This window comes from Ornithorhynchus anatinus, chromosome 5, assembly GCF_004115215.2.
Source record: "Ornithorhynchus anatinus isolate Pmale09 chromosome 5, mOrnAna1.pri.v4, whole genome shotgun sequence".
NCBI lineage: Eukaryota > Metazoa > Chordata > Mammalia > Monotremata > Ornithorhynchidae > Ornithorhynchus > Ornithorhynchus anatinus.
The window spans coordinates 41,377,115-41,392,882 of record NC_041732.1 but is presented as its reverse complement, the minus strand read 5'-3'; the positions used below and the strand labels follow the sequence as shown (position 1 = coordinate 41,392,882).

General features: G+C 44.3%; 1 protein-coding gene across 5 annotated transcripts in view; it reads right to left on the bottom strand.

Moving 5' to 3' along the window:
• CSGALNACT1 (chondroitin sulfate N-acetylgalactosaminyltransferase 1) overlaps positions 1 to 15,768 on the bottom strand; it is a 258,159-nt gene that overhangs the window by 20,280 nt on the left and 222,111 nt on the right. For all 5 annotated transcript variants that reach the window (XM_029066246.2, XM_029066245.2, XM_029066247.2 and 2 more), the window contains one exon: positions 2,055 to 2,233. In XM_029066246.2, coding sequence (XP_028922079.1) covers positions 2,055 to 2,233 — 179 coding nt within the window. The remainder of the gene's footprint in view (positions 1 to 2,054; positions 2,234 to 15,768) is intronic.

Genomic DNA, 15,768 nt, shown 5'->3' with positions numbered 1-15,768 from the left:
AAATAAGTTACAGAAAGTACATATATTTCCTCACAATGTAATTTTCTCCACTATCCTGTAACTTTGCCACCATTCTTCCCCATCCTTTCCCTCCAATCATATCATTCATTGTACTTCTTTCCAAGTAGGCTGCTTCCTGAAAATAGGCCTCACTCACCTCAGAGGTAGGGTTCCCCAGACAAATCAGGTTCCCAAGACTTTTATCAGTCAGGCGTGCTTACTGTGCACAGCACTGATCTAAATATTTAGGAGAGTTCAATTGAAGCAAGATAAACAATTAATTGATCAATGCTATTTATTGAGCACTTATTGTGTGCACACCACTTTACAGAGTTGGAGCTCTGCCCTCAAGGAGTTTACAGTCTAATGGGTGGGCCAGACAAAAATTGTGCAAAATAAAGGAAACAGGAGAAAGAACAAAGATAAAATAGGTAGTAGGGTGAACACATTGAGATAAAATATCTGAATAAATAATTGAACATTCTGCTGAAAATCCTTTTGGGCATTTGATTTATATCATGGAATATCTCTGCTCAAATCCCTTTCTAGTCCCACTCCCGCATTCTCCTGTCTTGGCTCACCCTACTGTTTCCATAGGCCAGGGGCTCTTCCCCCATATTCCTGCATAACAGGTTAACCCTGATCCTTTCCCTTTAAGTGCAGATATCCCCTCCATTGCCTATTTCTTCTTCCTCTCTACCCAGGCTCTGATTTTCTAATTCCCCAACTGCATCATCATTTTATGGGCCAGAGGGCTTTACATAATCATCAAGAGAAGCAGTGTTGTCTAGTGGATAGAACATGGGCCTGGGAGTCAGAAGGACCTGGTTTTTAATTCCGAATCTGCCATTCATCTACTGTGTGACCTTGGACAAGTCACTTGACTCCTCCATACCTTAGTTACCTCATTTGTAAAATGGTGATTGAGACTGTGAGCCTATTGTGGAACAGGAACTGTGTCCAACCTGATTATCTTGTATCAACCCTAGTGCTTAGTACAGTGCCTGACACATAGTTAAGCACTTTAGAAATACCATAAAAAAAAGTCTCTTCTCAGGGAAATATTGGGATGAGGATTGCTAAATTGAAGATGGACGACAGTTGAGATGAAAGGAAGACTTTAGAAATAAGGAACAAAAAGCAGCTCCATATAAAGTTTGGCCTTATCCCAAGGAGATATGATAATTGGTGATTTACTTTCAGGGAACAGAGCGCTGGCCTGGCTGAACTTTCAATCCAGAATTGGCATTTCTTGTATTTGTATTCTTAGGGATGATGGACCCACTTTTTGAAACCCCTCCCAATGGGCCATCTTCAGCACCTCATGTGGTGAACAGCCTCAACAGGAATCAAATCCTAAAAATGTGGCACAAAAACCTGAGGTGGCTACTTCTACCAATTCCTGTTGGTCTATGGCACTACAGCACAGCTTTGGCACTGGGCTGCAGTCATTTGACATAAAAATGGTTTTTCTTCATAGGGTATTTCCATGCACTTAGCAAATAGAAGCAGCATAGCCTAGTGGATAGAGTACAGACCTGGGAGACTGAGGGACCTGGATTCTAATTCTGGATTTGCCACTTATCTGCTGTATGACCTTGGGCAAATCTTATAACTTCTCTGTGTCAGTTACTTCATCTGTAAAATGGGTTTTAAGACTGTGAGCCCCATGTGGGACATGGACTATGCCCAAACTTATTTGCTTGTACCTAGCCCAGTGCTTAGTACAGTGGCTGGCACAAGGTAAGCACTTAACAAATACTATTAAAATAACAAAAAATGTTCCATTTCTGCTTGCCTTCTTGCTTGTTATGTTCCTTGTTCCAGTGGAAACCTGACCAGCAGGAATTAGGAAGTGAGAGCACGCAAGTAGTGATATGCAGACAACTAGCAGGATAATCCATTCCATTGTTCAGCTTCTCCCAACTGGACCTAGGACTAGCCCGACAGTTAAGACAGAGGTCTCATCCATCCAATGAGGGAAATGATTTAGACTGGACAGTTCTGAGACAGGATAGAGGCCAAAGAAAATCAGACCCAAGTTGGGCCCATACCTGGCTGTGTGTTCAGCCTGCATGTATCGAGGAACTCGGCAGTGAAGTAGATGTCAACGTCACAGAAAAAGAGGAGGACGTTGCTGCCTTCCCATACGCGTGCCCCGACATCCAGTCCCTTTCCTCTCGAGAACTCTCCATTCAGCTGGATAAAGGTAAAGTTCTTGAAGTTCACTGCTCTGAAAATCAAACACAAACCAATCCATTTCATTTATTGAGCACTTACTGTGTGCAGAGCACTGTACGCTTGGGAGAGTACAATATAACAGACATTCCCTGCCCACAACAAGCTTACTGTCTTTTTTTTTTTAAGTCGAGAAATTGGAGTTGCTTCAGGCTAGCTATGAGTTCTAGAGCTAATTTTTATCTCAGTCCTATCTCAACCATGAGGAATTTGAAGTCCCAAGAAAGTTCCATGGAGTGCCTGAGTCATGGGCTGACAGAAAAACACTACTGGGAATACAAAGAGAGAAAAAGTCCAGGATCATCTACTTGAGCTAACTTGGCAATGTTCCCCAATTCCTCTGTGAAATCTAAGGAGGCAAGATAGCCCAGGCAGACCCACTTAACATTCCCTCCAGCATAAACTTAAATGTCTAAGCATAATCAGTATGTTTTGCTTTCTCACTGCTTGAACACATAGACAAGTATTTCCTCTTTATTAACTATTCTGACGACCTCACTGATCCATACCCTTCATCATTTGTGTAAGAAGAACGTCAATCTAACATGAATAAAATAAACAATGACTCAAGCTAAATCCCTGGAGTTATTGCAAAAAGTAGCAATCATGGAAGTCTAATCTCTTGACAAAGTAAAAGATCAGCATCTCTGGCTCCCTTGCCTGTCATCAATCAAGGATATCTATGAAGCACTTAATGTGTGCAGAGCACTGGGCCAAGCATTTGGGAGAGTACAATATAACATTGGTAGTCATGTTCCTTGTCCACAGTGAGGTTACAGTCTACAGGGTGAGAGCAACATTACTATAAATAAATTACACATATGTACCCAAGTGCTGTGGGGCTGAGGATGGAGTGAATAAAGACTACAAATCCAAGTGCAAAAGCTACACAGAAGAAAGTGCCAAACTGTACTTTCCAAGTGCTTAATACAGTGCTCTGCACACAGTAAGTGCTCAATAAATACCATTGAATGAATGAATGAAATGAGGGCTTAGTTGGGGAAGGCCTCTTGGAGGAGATTTGCTTTGATAAGGCATTGACGGGAAGTGGGGAGTGATTGTGATCCCCCATCAATGATTTGTGAAATCACATGCTAAAATAAGTGTGAACATTAAAGAAATGGATTTATACCTAGCCTTCCACACATCTCCCTCTCCTCTTCTCCCCAAAAACCCTCTGGGTGAATGGGTAAACTAGAGCTTCTTCCTGCAACAGGTGAAACCACTGACAGAAAGATTGAGAGGAGTAAAGAGAAGTAAGTTTGAGGAGCAGAAGCTCAGTTACTTCTGGCTACAACCACTTTTGCTACAATCTTGGTGCCCCTCCTTGACTCCAGGGTTCCTGATCAAACCTGGACCTTGCCCAGCACTTCTCCTGAAGTTAAACAGCACTAAGGCACTCTCCAAAGTTGTGGAGGCTCTGCAATCAGCTCTGGAATTAGAATTGGAACGTAGGTCCTTTTAACTAGGGCCTGTGCTCTACCCGCTAAGACAGGTTGCTCGGGTTGTGGCCCTTGCTGTAGTGACTGACCGCAAAAAGGCGGGCGTGGCCGCAGCTGTCATCATTGGACAAATAACCCATCGATGAGGGGTGGGGGGAGGGCTGTTTCGTGGGGTTGGGAGTATCGTTATTAATTTAGGATGGTTAGGATGAGTGCTTAGGATGGAATCTGGGATCATTCCCTTCATTGTCCCGCACAGTTTCTCTACTCACTTTTGTAAACATGCATACCCCTGCCCCACACTGCATGCAAAATTTCTTTAAATCAGGAAGGGATGACGCAAAAGGCATTAACTGAAAGGTAGAACGCTGAAGAGAGAAAAGCCAATACAAAGCTTTGGAAAGTGCTAATCTCTCCCACAGATGGTGGTAGATCTGTATCAGGTATCAATGCATCTCCTTATGAGCCAATTTAAACAGGTTTATTAACTACCACCCCAAGTCGCTTTCCCTCTAAACTGTAAGCTCGCTGTGGACAGGGAATGTCTATCAACTGTTATATTGTACTCTCCCAATCACTTAGTACAATGCCCTGCACCCAGAGTGCTCAGTAAATATGACTGAGTGACCGAATGAACCTTCGTTAGAGTCTGCCACAGAGCTCTACTGAAACCAGGACCTGCACTGAACCCAGTGTTCAGTTTCTGGGAGCAATCACATTCAGTGATTTAGGACAGACAATCAGGACCCAAGTCGTTATTCTCCACAAACTGGTCCTGAGTAGAGTTGAGCATTGCTGGACAGAAAAAAGAGGGCTGTGACCATGGCACCATTAGCCAGGGCAGCCCGATCTGCCAGGCATTTGGCCTTGTAGAGAGGATATGACCTTGTCCTTTGTTCTGGGTTGGTTAAGGACCTGTCAGGTCGTTTCCTTTCAACCATAGTACTATTCATTCAATAGTATTTATTGAGTGCTTATTATGTGCAGAGCACTGTACTAAGCGCTTGGAATGTACAATTCGGCAACAGATAGAGACAATCCCTGCTCAATGACGGGCTTCCAGTCTAAGCGGGGGAGACAGACGGACAAAAACAAGACAACATAATCACAATAAATAGGATCTGGGGATGTACACCTTATTAACAAAATAAATAGGGTAATAAAAATATATACAAATGAGCACATTGCTGAAGGTAGGGGAAGGGAGATGGGGAGGAGCGGAGGAAAAGGTGTCTTAGCTGAGGGGAGGTGAAGGGGGGAAGGGGGAGGGAGCAGAGGGAGCAGAGGGAAAAGGGGAAGCTCAGTCTGGGAAGGCCTCTTGGAGGAGGTGAGCTCTCAGTAGGGGGCTGGGCTTGCTCAGTAGCCCACCAAGTCAGGTAGAAGACAAGAAATTCTGGGAACCAGCTGCTTTCTTCTAGACTGTGACCTCATTATGGAGAGAGAACATATCTAATTCTGTTGTATTGCACTCTCCCAAGAGTTTAGTACAGTAGTGAGTGCTCAGAAAATACCACTGACTGATTGATTCCTCCCTTTCCCTGAACCAAGCCTGGCTTTGGACCCCATTTCCCCTACCTTCTGGTGCCCACACTAGATGCCTTAGGACAGGGTCAACATGGCAGGCCCAACTAGGAAAGGCATCGATGGCCCTCCTAAATAAGGAGTTGCCTGTGACGTCACACTCATTCAGCCAAGCACATGTGGTAATGAGGTAACTTGGTGGATGCTATTTTGCAGAAGTAGGTGGATTTTGCGTGATCCTAGAATTTTCTCCAGGGGGATTCTTGAACTCCTAAATTACAATGTAGACTTTGTGTCCCCCTTCAGTATGTTACAGGTCATAGTACAGGTCAGAGTGTAATATGGCTCAGGATCTGAGATGTAGAACTTGCTGGAGCAGTCTGATGAGGAGAGGCTTGATATGTCCCCCACCTCTGCTCCCCCCCCAAAAACTGGATGTGTGAGTTTCATTATATATCGGCACCAGAAAGGGAACAGGTCAGCTAAAAACAGAGTAATCAGTCACCTCAGCCCCAGCTGCCTGGGCTCTGGGAAAGGGGGTCTGTAGAAAAGAAAGTTTCACTCTCACCCAGGAGCCACTTCCCTCCTGAGTCTGGATGTCCATCGGGGGTGGGGGGGGCGGGGGGGGTGACTACCTATCAGAGTTCACAGTAGCCTAAGGGCAGGAATCTCTCTTGGTAACCCCCTGCTCAGGGTCATGTCCACATGGCTCAAATCCTGTAGAGTACCAAACATTTTACTGCATTGAGTCCAAAGCAGGCCTGAACAAAGCACAAATCCTGGCAGAGTCTATGCCGAGTCCAAAACAGGCCCACATTTCATTTTCTCCCAGTCAGGCACTATACCAGGCCAAGTCCTGCTCCAATCTTTCCCATAAGAAATGTTCAGTGCCTCTATTTAGAAAAGATTGCCAGGGGTGACCATGTCCCACAACTCTCTTTCCCTTTCAAAACAGACAATTTTGGGATAATCACTAAATGGGCCTGGGGTTTCCAGTTTTCTACTGACCTGTCCTTCATACATTTAGTTATCAACCTGATCTTTCTCAAATTCACTAAGAACACTACAACAGGGATTTAGTTGGCCATCCAGGTTAGAAACATTACTAACAAAACTATTCTCAGTTAATAATAATAATAATGTTGGTATTTGTTAAGCGCTTACTATGTGCAGAGCACTGTTCTAAGCGCTGGGGGAGATACGGGGGAATCAGGTTGTCCCACATGGGGCTCACAGTCTTAATCCTCATTTTACAGATGAGGTAACTGAGGCCCAGAGAAGTTAAGTGACTTGCCCACAGTCACACAGCTGACAAGTGGCAGAGCTGGGATTTGAACTCATGACCTCTGACTCCAAAGCCCATGCTCTTTCCACTGAGCCACGCTGCTTCTCGTTGGACATGGACATGTCCAGTTGGAAATGGCAGACAAAGAACTAGAAGAGAATGACATAAAATAAAGAGAACAAGTCTAAAAATAAAACAAGCGAGCACTAACTGGAGGAAAAACCACCCAAACAAAAATGAATCAAATATTTACGCTGATGAAGAAAGCAGGGAACTCTGAGAATTTTGAGAATTTCATTACCTGAGTCCAAATGTGAGGCTCCAAATAACACCAGATTTGTGGACTCACATCTGAAGTACTTACTCTGATGAGTACTTCGCTGAGTTGAATTAAATTCCTACCCCCTTACAAAGTCCATCAGGGATCCCAGGGAGCTGCTCAAGCACAAAAAGTCCCTTTTCTAGAGGTCATAACCACTTGAAGAAGTCACTCATTTTCCTAGGGATTTAATTTTACTAATTCGCTTGCATTTCCCGGAATGGTTGAATCAGAAGATTACAGAACTCCTACTGCCAAAGAAGCTTTGTCCTTGTAAAGATCTCTTTCCTTTCTGCCACTCAGAAAAGCATTTTTTTACATAAATTGGTAAGGCAACAGAGTGGGGTGGCTAATTTAACCACTGCAACCTTCTCTGCTGAGCTCATCTCAGGAGGATGCTCCAGTGGAACTGCACACAGGCTCAGAATAGTGGGACTGACAAAAAGGGAGAAGAAAACTTAGGTGAAAAGATAAACAGACAATTGAAAAACAAAAATTTGGAGGGGTCCAAAGAAGGGGAGCTGGGCCGGGAGAGAAGGACATAGAAGTTAGACAAAAGAGATAAAAGAAAGTGAGGGGAAGAGTTTGCAAGACAAGGAATGGGTGAGTAAAAGACAAACAGAGGACAACAGAAGACCTGGGTTCTAACCCCTGCTCTGCCACTTGTCTTTTGTGTGACCTTGGGAAAAATCACTTAACTTCTTTGTCCCTTGGTTTCCTCACCTGTAAAATGGGGATTAAATTCTACTCCCTCCTACTTAGTTCGTGAGCCTCATGTAAGACAGGGACTGTGTCCAACCTAAGTATCTTGACTCTACCCCAGAGGTTAGTACAGTGTTGGCACACAGTAAGTACTTCACAAATACCATAAAAAAAGGCCAAGCGGTGTGAAAGCCAAGGAGAAGAGGTAAGGAGGTAGAATATACAAAAAGCAAAGAAACTAAGAGAAACGGAAAGATAAACATATCACTTTGCTAGTCTGAGTGAAGAATGGGTATTGCTGTAAGCTTGCCACTACAAAAATCACTTCCAAAAGTTCCCAGCTGCACAGAAACACTTCTTTTAAGACCTTGAGAAATAATAGCCAAGGGTAATATTTTACAGTTTTTACGGTTCACTGCCTAGTTTAGATAAGAGAGGGTAAGGTGAGTTCTGGAAAGGATTTTTACTCCTCCAAAATTAGGTACCTAAGCAATTTTACATATTGTGAAATGGAAATTTATGATTTGTCCTTTTCCCATTCTCCCATACACACACACATTTTGTATTTGGTTTGGAGCCTCATTGCCCCCCAGTGCTCCTGTTGATCACCAAAAACCAACTCAACCTATGTTCAGTTGATTGTATTTTCTTTTACTTGCAAATACCACCTCCAAAATTTTGGGGGGTGGGGACACATGTCAATATCCCATCAGTGAGCAGAGCGAAGGGATACACTTTGAATGTCAGCGACACAGTCACACAATCCTCTGGAAATTAGAAACTACTCCAGAGGCTAAACATACAAGCTGCAGTTTCTTCCTCCCCATGGCCATGGTAGATAAATGGGAAATCAAAGCCAGTTTTGTCAGAAGCCAAATTCAACCATATTTGGAGACACCTAAGAGGTCCAGTGGTCTGGCAGCGGTTATTTGCCACGAATTTCAGAGGAAAGAGGGTAGTGAATAGTGATCTGGGTGACAGCAAGACCCTGCTCCAAACAGCAGAAGGGTAATGCACCCACCCTGTTTTGCATGATTTTGGTCTGAATTCATTTATTCAATCATTTATTGAGCATGTACTGTATGTATTGCACTGTACTAAGCAGTTGGGAAAGTACAATACAGCAATAATAATTATTTATTGTGGTATTTGTTAAGCACTTACTGTGTGCCAGGAACTGTACTAAGCACTGGAATGGATACAAGCAAATCAGGTTGGACTTAGTCCCTGTCCCACGTGGTGCTCACAGTCTCAATCCCCATTTTACAGATGAGGTTCCTGAGGCACAGAGAAGTGAAGTGCGTTGCCCAAGGTCACACAGCAGACAAGTAGTGGAGCCAGATTAAGAACCCATGATTTTCTGACTCCAGGGCCATGCACTAACCACTATGCCATGCTGCTTCTCTATTAAACATATTCCCTGCCCACAACGAGCTTACAGTCTAGAGTGGGGGAGAGAGACACTAATATAAATAAATTAATTGCAGATATGCAAATAAGTGCTGTAGAGCTGCAAGGGTGGGGAAGATGAACAAAAGGAGAAAGTCAGGGAGATGCAGAAGGGAGTGGGAGAAGAGGAAAGAGGGACTTAGTAGGGAAGGTCTCTTGGAGGAGATGGGCCTTCAGTAAGACTTGAAGGGGGAGGTGGGGAGAAGAGTAATTTTCTGCCAGATTTGAGGAGTGAGGGTGTTCCAGGCCAGAGGCAAGATGTGGGCAAGCGGTCGGCAGTGAGAGAGACGAGATCGAGGCACACTGAGAAGGTTAGCATTAGAGGAGTGAACTGTGTGGCCTAAGTTGTAGTAGAAGAGTAGCCAGGTGAGGTAGGAAGGGACAAGGTGATTGAATGCTTTAAAGCTAATGGTGAGGAGTTTTTGTTTGTTGCAGAGGTGGATAGGCAGCCACTGGAGTTTTTCAGGAGTGGGAAAACATGTTGGGTTAATCCCAGTGCTCCAAGCAGCTCCTAAATTCATGAAGGCACTGGGCAAACACCTGTGGGCTGCCTCCATCCAGGAGGAGTTTGGCCAAAAGCCTGACCCTAAATGCTTGGTCTCTTCTGGGAAATTGCTGCTTTTGTCTTCAGATTTCACTCTGCTGTTGCTACTGTTTGTGCAGTGGCAAAAGCATGACTCTGGCAATCAGGAGATCTGGGTTCTAGACCCAGACGTATAAATAGGGGAATGACTGCTGAGGTTTATGCCTTCATAGTGGGAAGTCTCTTTTTTATGGTATTTGTTAAAAATTTACTCTGTTCTAAATGCTGAGATAGATGGATGGGGCTCACAGTCTTAATCTCCATTTTACAGATAAGGTAATTGAGGCACAGAGAAGTTGAGTGACTTGTTCTAGGTCACACAGCAGACAAGTGGTGGAACAGGGATTAGAACCCAGGTCCTTCTGACTCCCAGGCCCATACTCTAACCAGTAGGCCACCCCATTTCTCCAGTCTCTTAGTGATCCTGTCTACAGAGACACATTTCATAGTGACTTTGACCTTTAGGCCGAGCCCAAATCCAAGGTGGTAGAAGAACAGATGGAAAGACTAGTGATTAACTGTTGCTATTGGTGACAACCATTCATCATCCAGATTGAAGGCACTTGGCCTAGGAATAGTAAAGTAGCAGAGGACAGATTCCCAAATGATTTTCCTACTAATGACTATCCAGTAAGTCCACTGCTTTGGCTAAAAAGCTTTGTATTTTTTGAATCTGGGAAAAAAAAAACCCTCAGCTGCTTTCACTCACAATTTTCCAGTTTAACATATGCTTTTTTGAAGATCCTTTTGCTCTGAATGATTCCAAAACTATAATCGGCCGAACCAGCTTGAACACTATGGCTCGGTTCCTCTTTCATGGGCAGGACCTGCCTGCCAATTTGTCTGGTTTGAAGAAAGTTTTTCCACTTGCTCTCTCCTCATTCTGATATTCTGCAACCACAAATGTGGCCTAGAGGGAGCAAGGGGATGTGGAGGTGGAAGAGGTCAAGCCATGTATTACTGTTAGAGAAATATCCTAAATTTGGACAACTACTTTTCTATTCTATTGTGGATTCTCTTTGTCCTAGAAATATCCAAATTTCCATTCCTTCAAAGAGATGTCTCCAGGTCCTTTGGGTCACATCACTGCTATTTTTGGAGGGGGGAGTTAACCAGTCCTTTAGAGCTCAGACTGGCCTTGATCAGTGATCTGTGTCCACCTGTCTTAAATTGCGGTCCTCCATCAGTATTTTAGCTCCTTGACTCCCCAACTAGATCGTAAGCTTCTTGAGGGCAGAGATCATCATCTATGAACTTCAGTGCACTGCCCTAAGTGTGATGAACAGTGCTTTGAAGAGAATAACTGCTCAGTAAATACTATTGATTGATTGCGGTCCTTTCAGGCTGAGCTCAGGACATATCAATCAATCATATTTATTGAGTGCTTACTATGGACAGAGCACTATACTAAATAATTGGGAGAGTACAGTATAAAATCTCTCACCTATCTTCCTCACTAAACTGTAAGTACCTTGTGGGCGGGCAACTTGTCACCAACGTTGTTATACTGTGATCCACAAAGTATTTAGTACAGTGCTCTGCACATAGTAAATGCTCAGTAAATTTTACTGATTTGATATTTTAGAGCCCTCTGGGCACTCTGCCAGTTGAGATGATTTAGGGAGATAGAGCCCTCGCCAGTTGGACTGTAGAGTTAGTGATGGGTTGTGGGGATGGCAGGATAAATGCACATCCTTGGCATCTTTCAGGGTCAAAGGGGACAGGAGAAGTAGGAGCACAGACACCAGCTTGTGAGAAGCAGCATAGCCTAGTGGAAAGAGCACAGGCCTGGGAGTCGGTAGGACCTGGGTTCTAATCCCGGCTCCACCACTTGTCCGCTGTGTGACCCTGGGCAAGTCACTTTGCTTCTCTGTGCCTCATCTGTACAATGGGGATTGAGACTGTGAGTCCCATGTGGGACAGGGACTGTGTTCAATCGGATTAGCTCTTATCTACCCCAGCACTTAGTAGAGTGCCTGGCAAATAGTAAGCTCTTAAAAAATGCCATAAAAAAAACAACAGACTTCTTAAAGCAGGTCCTGGCTGGACTCTTCTAACCTCCCTCCCAACACCACATCTCCTGCAGCTTTCTTCCATGATGGCCAAAGCTCCACTCCACACTCGACCAGGTTTGACTGCTCCTTGGCCCTACAATATTTAGGCCAGTAGGTATAGTTATCCCTCAAGTTCCTGTGCGGGTTCCCCAGAGGAGGGGAAAATGGAGAGGAGAAATAATAATTGTGGTATCTTTTAAGTGCTTACTTTCTGGCTCCACCACTTGTCTGCTGTGTGACCTTGGGCAAGTCATTTCACTTCTGTGTGACTCAGTTACCTCAACTGTAAAATGGGGATCTAGACTATAAGCTTGCTTGTATCCACCCCAGCGCCTAGTACAGTGCCTGGCATATAATTAGCGCTTAACAAATACCAAAATTATCATGTACCAGGTACTGTACTAAGCATGAAGGTGGATACAACCAAATCGGGTTGGACACAGTCCCTGTCCCGCATGGGATTTCACAGTCTTAATCCCCATTTTACAGATGAGGTAACTGAGGCACAGAGAAGTTAAGTGGCTGCTGAGGGTGAGGTCCTTTCCCTAGGCCCCTCTTCCCCTATATAGGAATCCTCCAGGGGACTAAAGCTCATTGTGAGCAGGAAAGATGTCCCTAATTCTGTTTTATTATATTCCTAAGCACTTAGTTCAGTGTTCTGCACAGTCAGTGCTCAATAAATACCACCGATTGCTCGATTGACTGACTGATTTGGATCACTCTGGGAGGGTGGAGGGAAGGGGAGATAAAGGAAGAGTGCTGCCAAAATCACTGTTCACCAGAAAATCTGACTAACAGATGCAGGAATAATAAAATGGATGTTCACACTCCTGGGGACTAATACCAAGAGGATTCAGTGTGTAGAATCTTATTGGCAGGGTAAGAAAAAAGAATGCAATCAATGGTGACTTGCAATGGTTTAGACTCAAATAACCATTATTGTTTATAATAAATCCCCAGAAGTTGACTTTACAGAGGTTTGTCTGTAACAAAATCCCCAGCATTTTATACTAATCATATAACACACCGCCAATCTGCGGCTTTTCCTTTTGAGCTTGGGGGCCAGCAGCATGCCAAATGTGGAGTGGCTGCGTCCTCCCCATCTCTCCACTCACTGATGATGGCCCACAGTCCAACATGGTAATGAGAGACCACAGGGCAGTATCTTGGGTCCTCCCAACTGGCCTTTCAGATACCCTCTCCTTCCCAGAAACCCAACATCCAGATAGAGGGTTAGAAGGCTAGAGGAAAATAAGAGTGTCACTCTGTAGGTATAACGACAGGCTTATCCCTTTCTTATAGAGCAGGGAGGCAGTTGAAGCAACAAACAGTGTTGCCTTAGAGGATAGAGTATGGGCCCAGGAGTCAGAAGGACCTGGGTTTTAATCCCAGCTCCCCCACTTGCCTTCTATGTGTTCTTGGGTAAGTCACTTAACTTCTCTTATCTGTACACCAGGGATTAAGACTGCGAGTCCCATGTGGGACCAAGACTACTCTGTCCAAACTGATTTGCTTGTATCCACCCCAGCATTTAGTACAGTGCCTGGCACATAGCGCTTAACAAATACCACAGTTGTTATCATTATTATTCTCCTTGCCTCAGTTGCCTCGCCTGCAAAATGAGGATTAAGACTGTGGGCCCCATGGGAGACATGGACTACATCTATCCTGATTAGCTTGCTATCTACCTCAGCGCTTAGTACAGTGTCCTCTCTAGACTGCATTCTTGTTGTGGGCAGGGAATGTGTCTGTTATATTGTTGTGTTGTATTCCCCCAAGAGCTTAGGTCAGTGCTCTGCATGCAGAAAGTACTCAATAAATATGATTGATTGCTAGGCACATAGCAAGCACTTAATGAATATCATAAAAAATTAACAAATAAGTAAAACTGAGACTAAGCCCACCATCACTGTCTGCATTCTAGTGCATACAATGCTGCTTTCACAACAGGGGCACGCAATGAAGCACAATTCTGTTTCACCACTGCCACTTTATTCCCAGCATGGCACAAAGGCCACAGCAGCTATGCCATGAAAAATCAACATACAGATTCAGTAACATGGGGCTCTGGTTCCCTTCTGCAGATCCATAGGCAAAGCAGGGGCGACAATGTCACCCCCATCCCAAGTGTTTCTGAAAATTGTCTCTCTAGAAACACAGATATGGCTTCCTTGGGACTACAAGTTTCAAAGATTACAATTTACAAAGACTCTCCATCTCCTACAATCTTACTTTTCCCCCAAAGCCTCCGGCCTACACCCTGCTGAACACAGCTCTAATTTCCTCAGGCAAAGTCCCTCAAGATCAAAAGAACCTTTAATACCCCATACTAACAGAAGGAGGGATGAATAAATACTAATTGATGCTGCTCATGATTATCTTCTCTTCAGTATTTCTTTGAAAAGGAGGTCCTGGGTGGTCCTTATGTCACCACATCTAAGCCTACAACCCTAGATTCCTTCTCACACCAGAAGCACAATTTGGTAGGGCAAACATGTCTAATTCAGGGCTTTTATGAATTCACATAGATAAAAACATTTGTGGCAGCAGGGAAAAGCAGATTACTTTAGACATTTCTCCAGATTCTCAATCAGTAGTATTTATTGAGTGCTTACTGTGTGCAGAGCACTGTACTAAGCATGTGGAAAAAGTACAATATAAAAGAGTTGGTAGATAGGAGCCCTACCCATGAGGAATTTACCATCTACAGGGGGAGACAGACATTAAAATAAACTAGGGGAAATAGTAGTGTTTAAGGATATGTACATAAGTACTATGGGACTGGAACAAATATCAAAATGCTAAAGGGATACACAGACAACCGTACAGCTGATGCAGAAGAAAGGGCAGACAGGGGTAATGAGGGCTTAGTCAGGGGAAGGCCTGTTAGAGGAGGTGTGATTTTAGGAGGGTTTTGAAGATGAGCAGAGTGGTAGTCTGTTGGATATGAAAGGGGAGGGATTTCCAGGCCAGAGGGAGGATGAGAGACAATATCTGCCCGACAATGGGCTCACAGTCTATACGGGGGAGACAGACAACGAAACAAGTAGTCAGCGCTTACTATGCACCAGGCACTATACTAAGTGGATACAAGCAAGTAGGGTTGAACACAGTCCCTGCCCTGAGAAGCAGCGTGGCTGAGTGGAAAGAGCCTGGGCTTGGGAGTCAGAGGTCATGGGTTCGAATCCCAGCTCTGCCACTTGTCAGCTGTTTGACTGTGGGCAAGTCACTTCACTTCTCTGTGCCTCAGTTGCCTCATCTGTAAAATGGGGATTAACTGTGAGCCTCACGTGGGACAACCTGATTACCCTGTATCTACCCCAACGCTTAGAACAGTGCTCTTCACATAGTAAGTGCTTAACAAATACCAACATTATTATTATTATTATGTGAACAAGGGGCTGGCAGTGAGATAGACAAGAGAAAGATAAGACAGAGAATAGGCTGGAATTAGAGGAGTGGAGTGTGTGGGATGAATTGGAGTAGAGAAACAGCAGGGCCAGTGGAAAGAGCACAGGTTTGGGATTCAGAAGGACCTGCATTCTAATCCCAGCTCCACAATAGGTCTGCTGGTTGACCTTGGGCAAGTCACTTAACTTCTCTGGGACTCAGTTACTTCAACTATAAAATGAGGATTAAGACTGTGAGCCCCATGTGGGGCAGAGACTGTCCAATCTGATTACTTTGTATCACCCCAGTGCTTAGTACAGTGCCTAGCATATAGTAAACACTTAGCAAATACCATTTACAAAAAAGAGATCAGCAAGGTAAGGTAGGAGGGAGAGCGCTGATTGAATGTCTTAAAGCCGGTAATAAGGAGTTTCTATCTGATGCAGAGTTGTAGAGGCAACTGCAGAAGGTTTTTGAGTTTCTCAGAAAAATGATTGAGGCTACAGAGCGAAGTGTGGACTGGAGAAGGGAGAACCAGGAGGCAGTGAGGTCAGCGAGGAAGCTGCAGCAGTAATCGAGGAGGGAAATAAGTGCATGGATCACAGTGATAGCAGTTTGGCTAGAGAAGAGAGGGCAGATTCAAGAGATGTAGCTATAGAAGGGGTGTTTTACTACACCCAAACTAGACTCACCCTCTTTGACACCTCATTTGCACCTCTACACCTATTCTCTTTAATACATATTTTGCCTCTTGCTTTCCCCATCTTCCCACCTCGCTCCAGCTT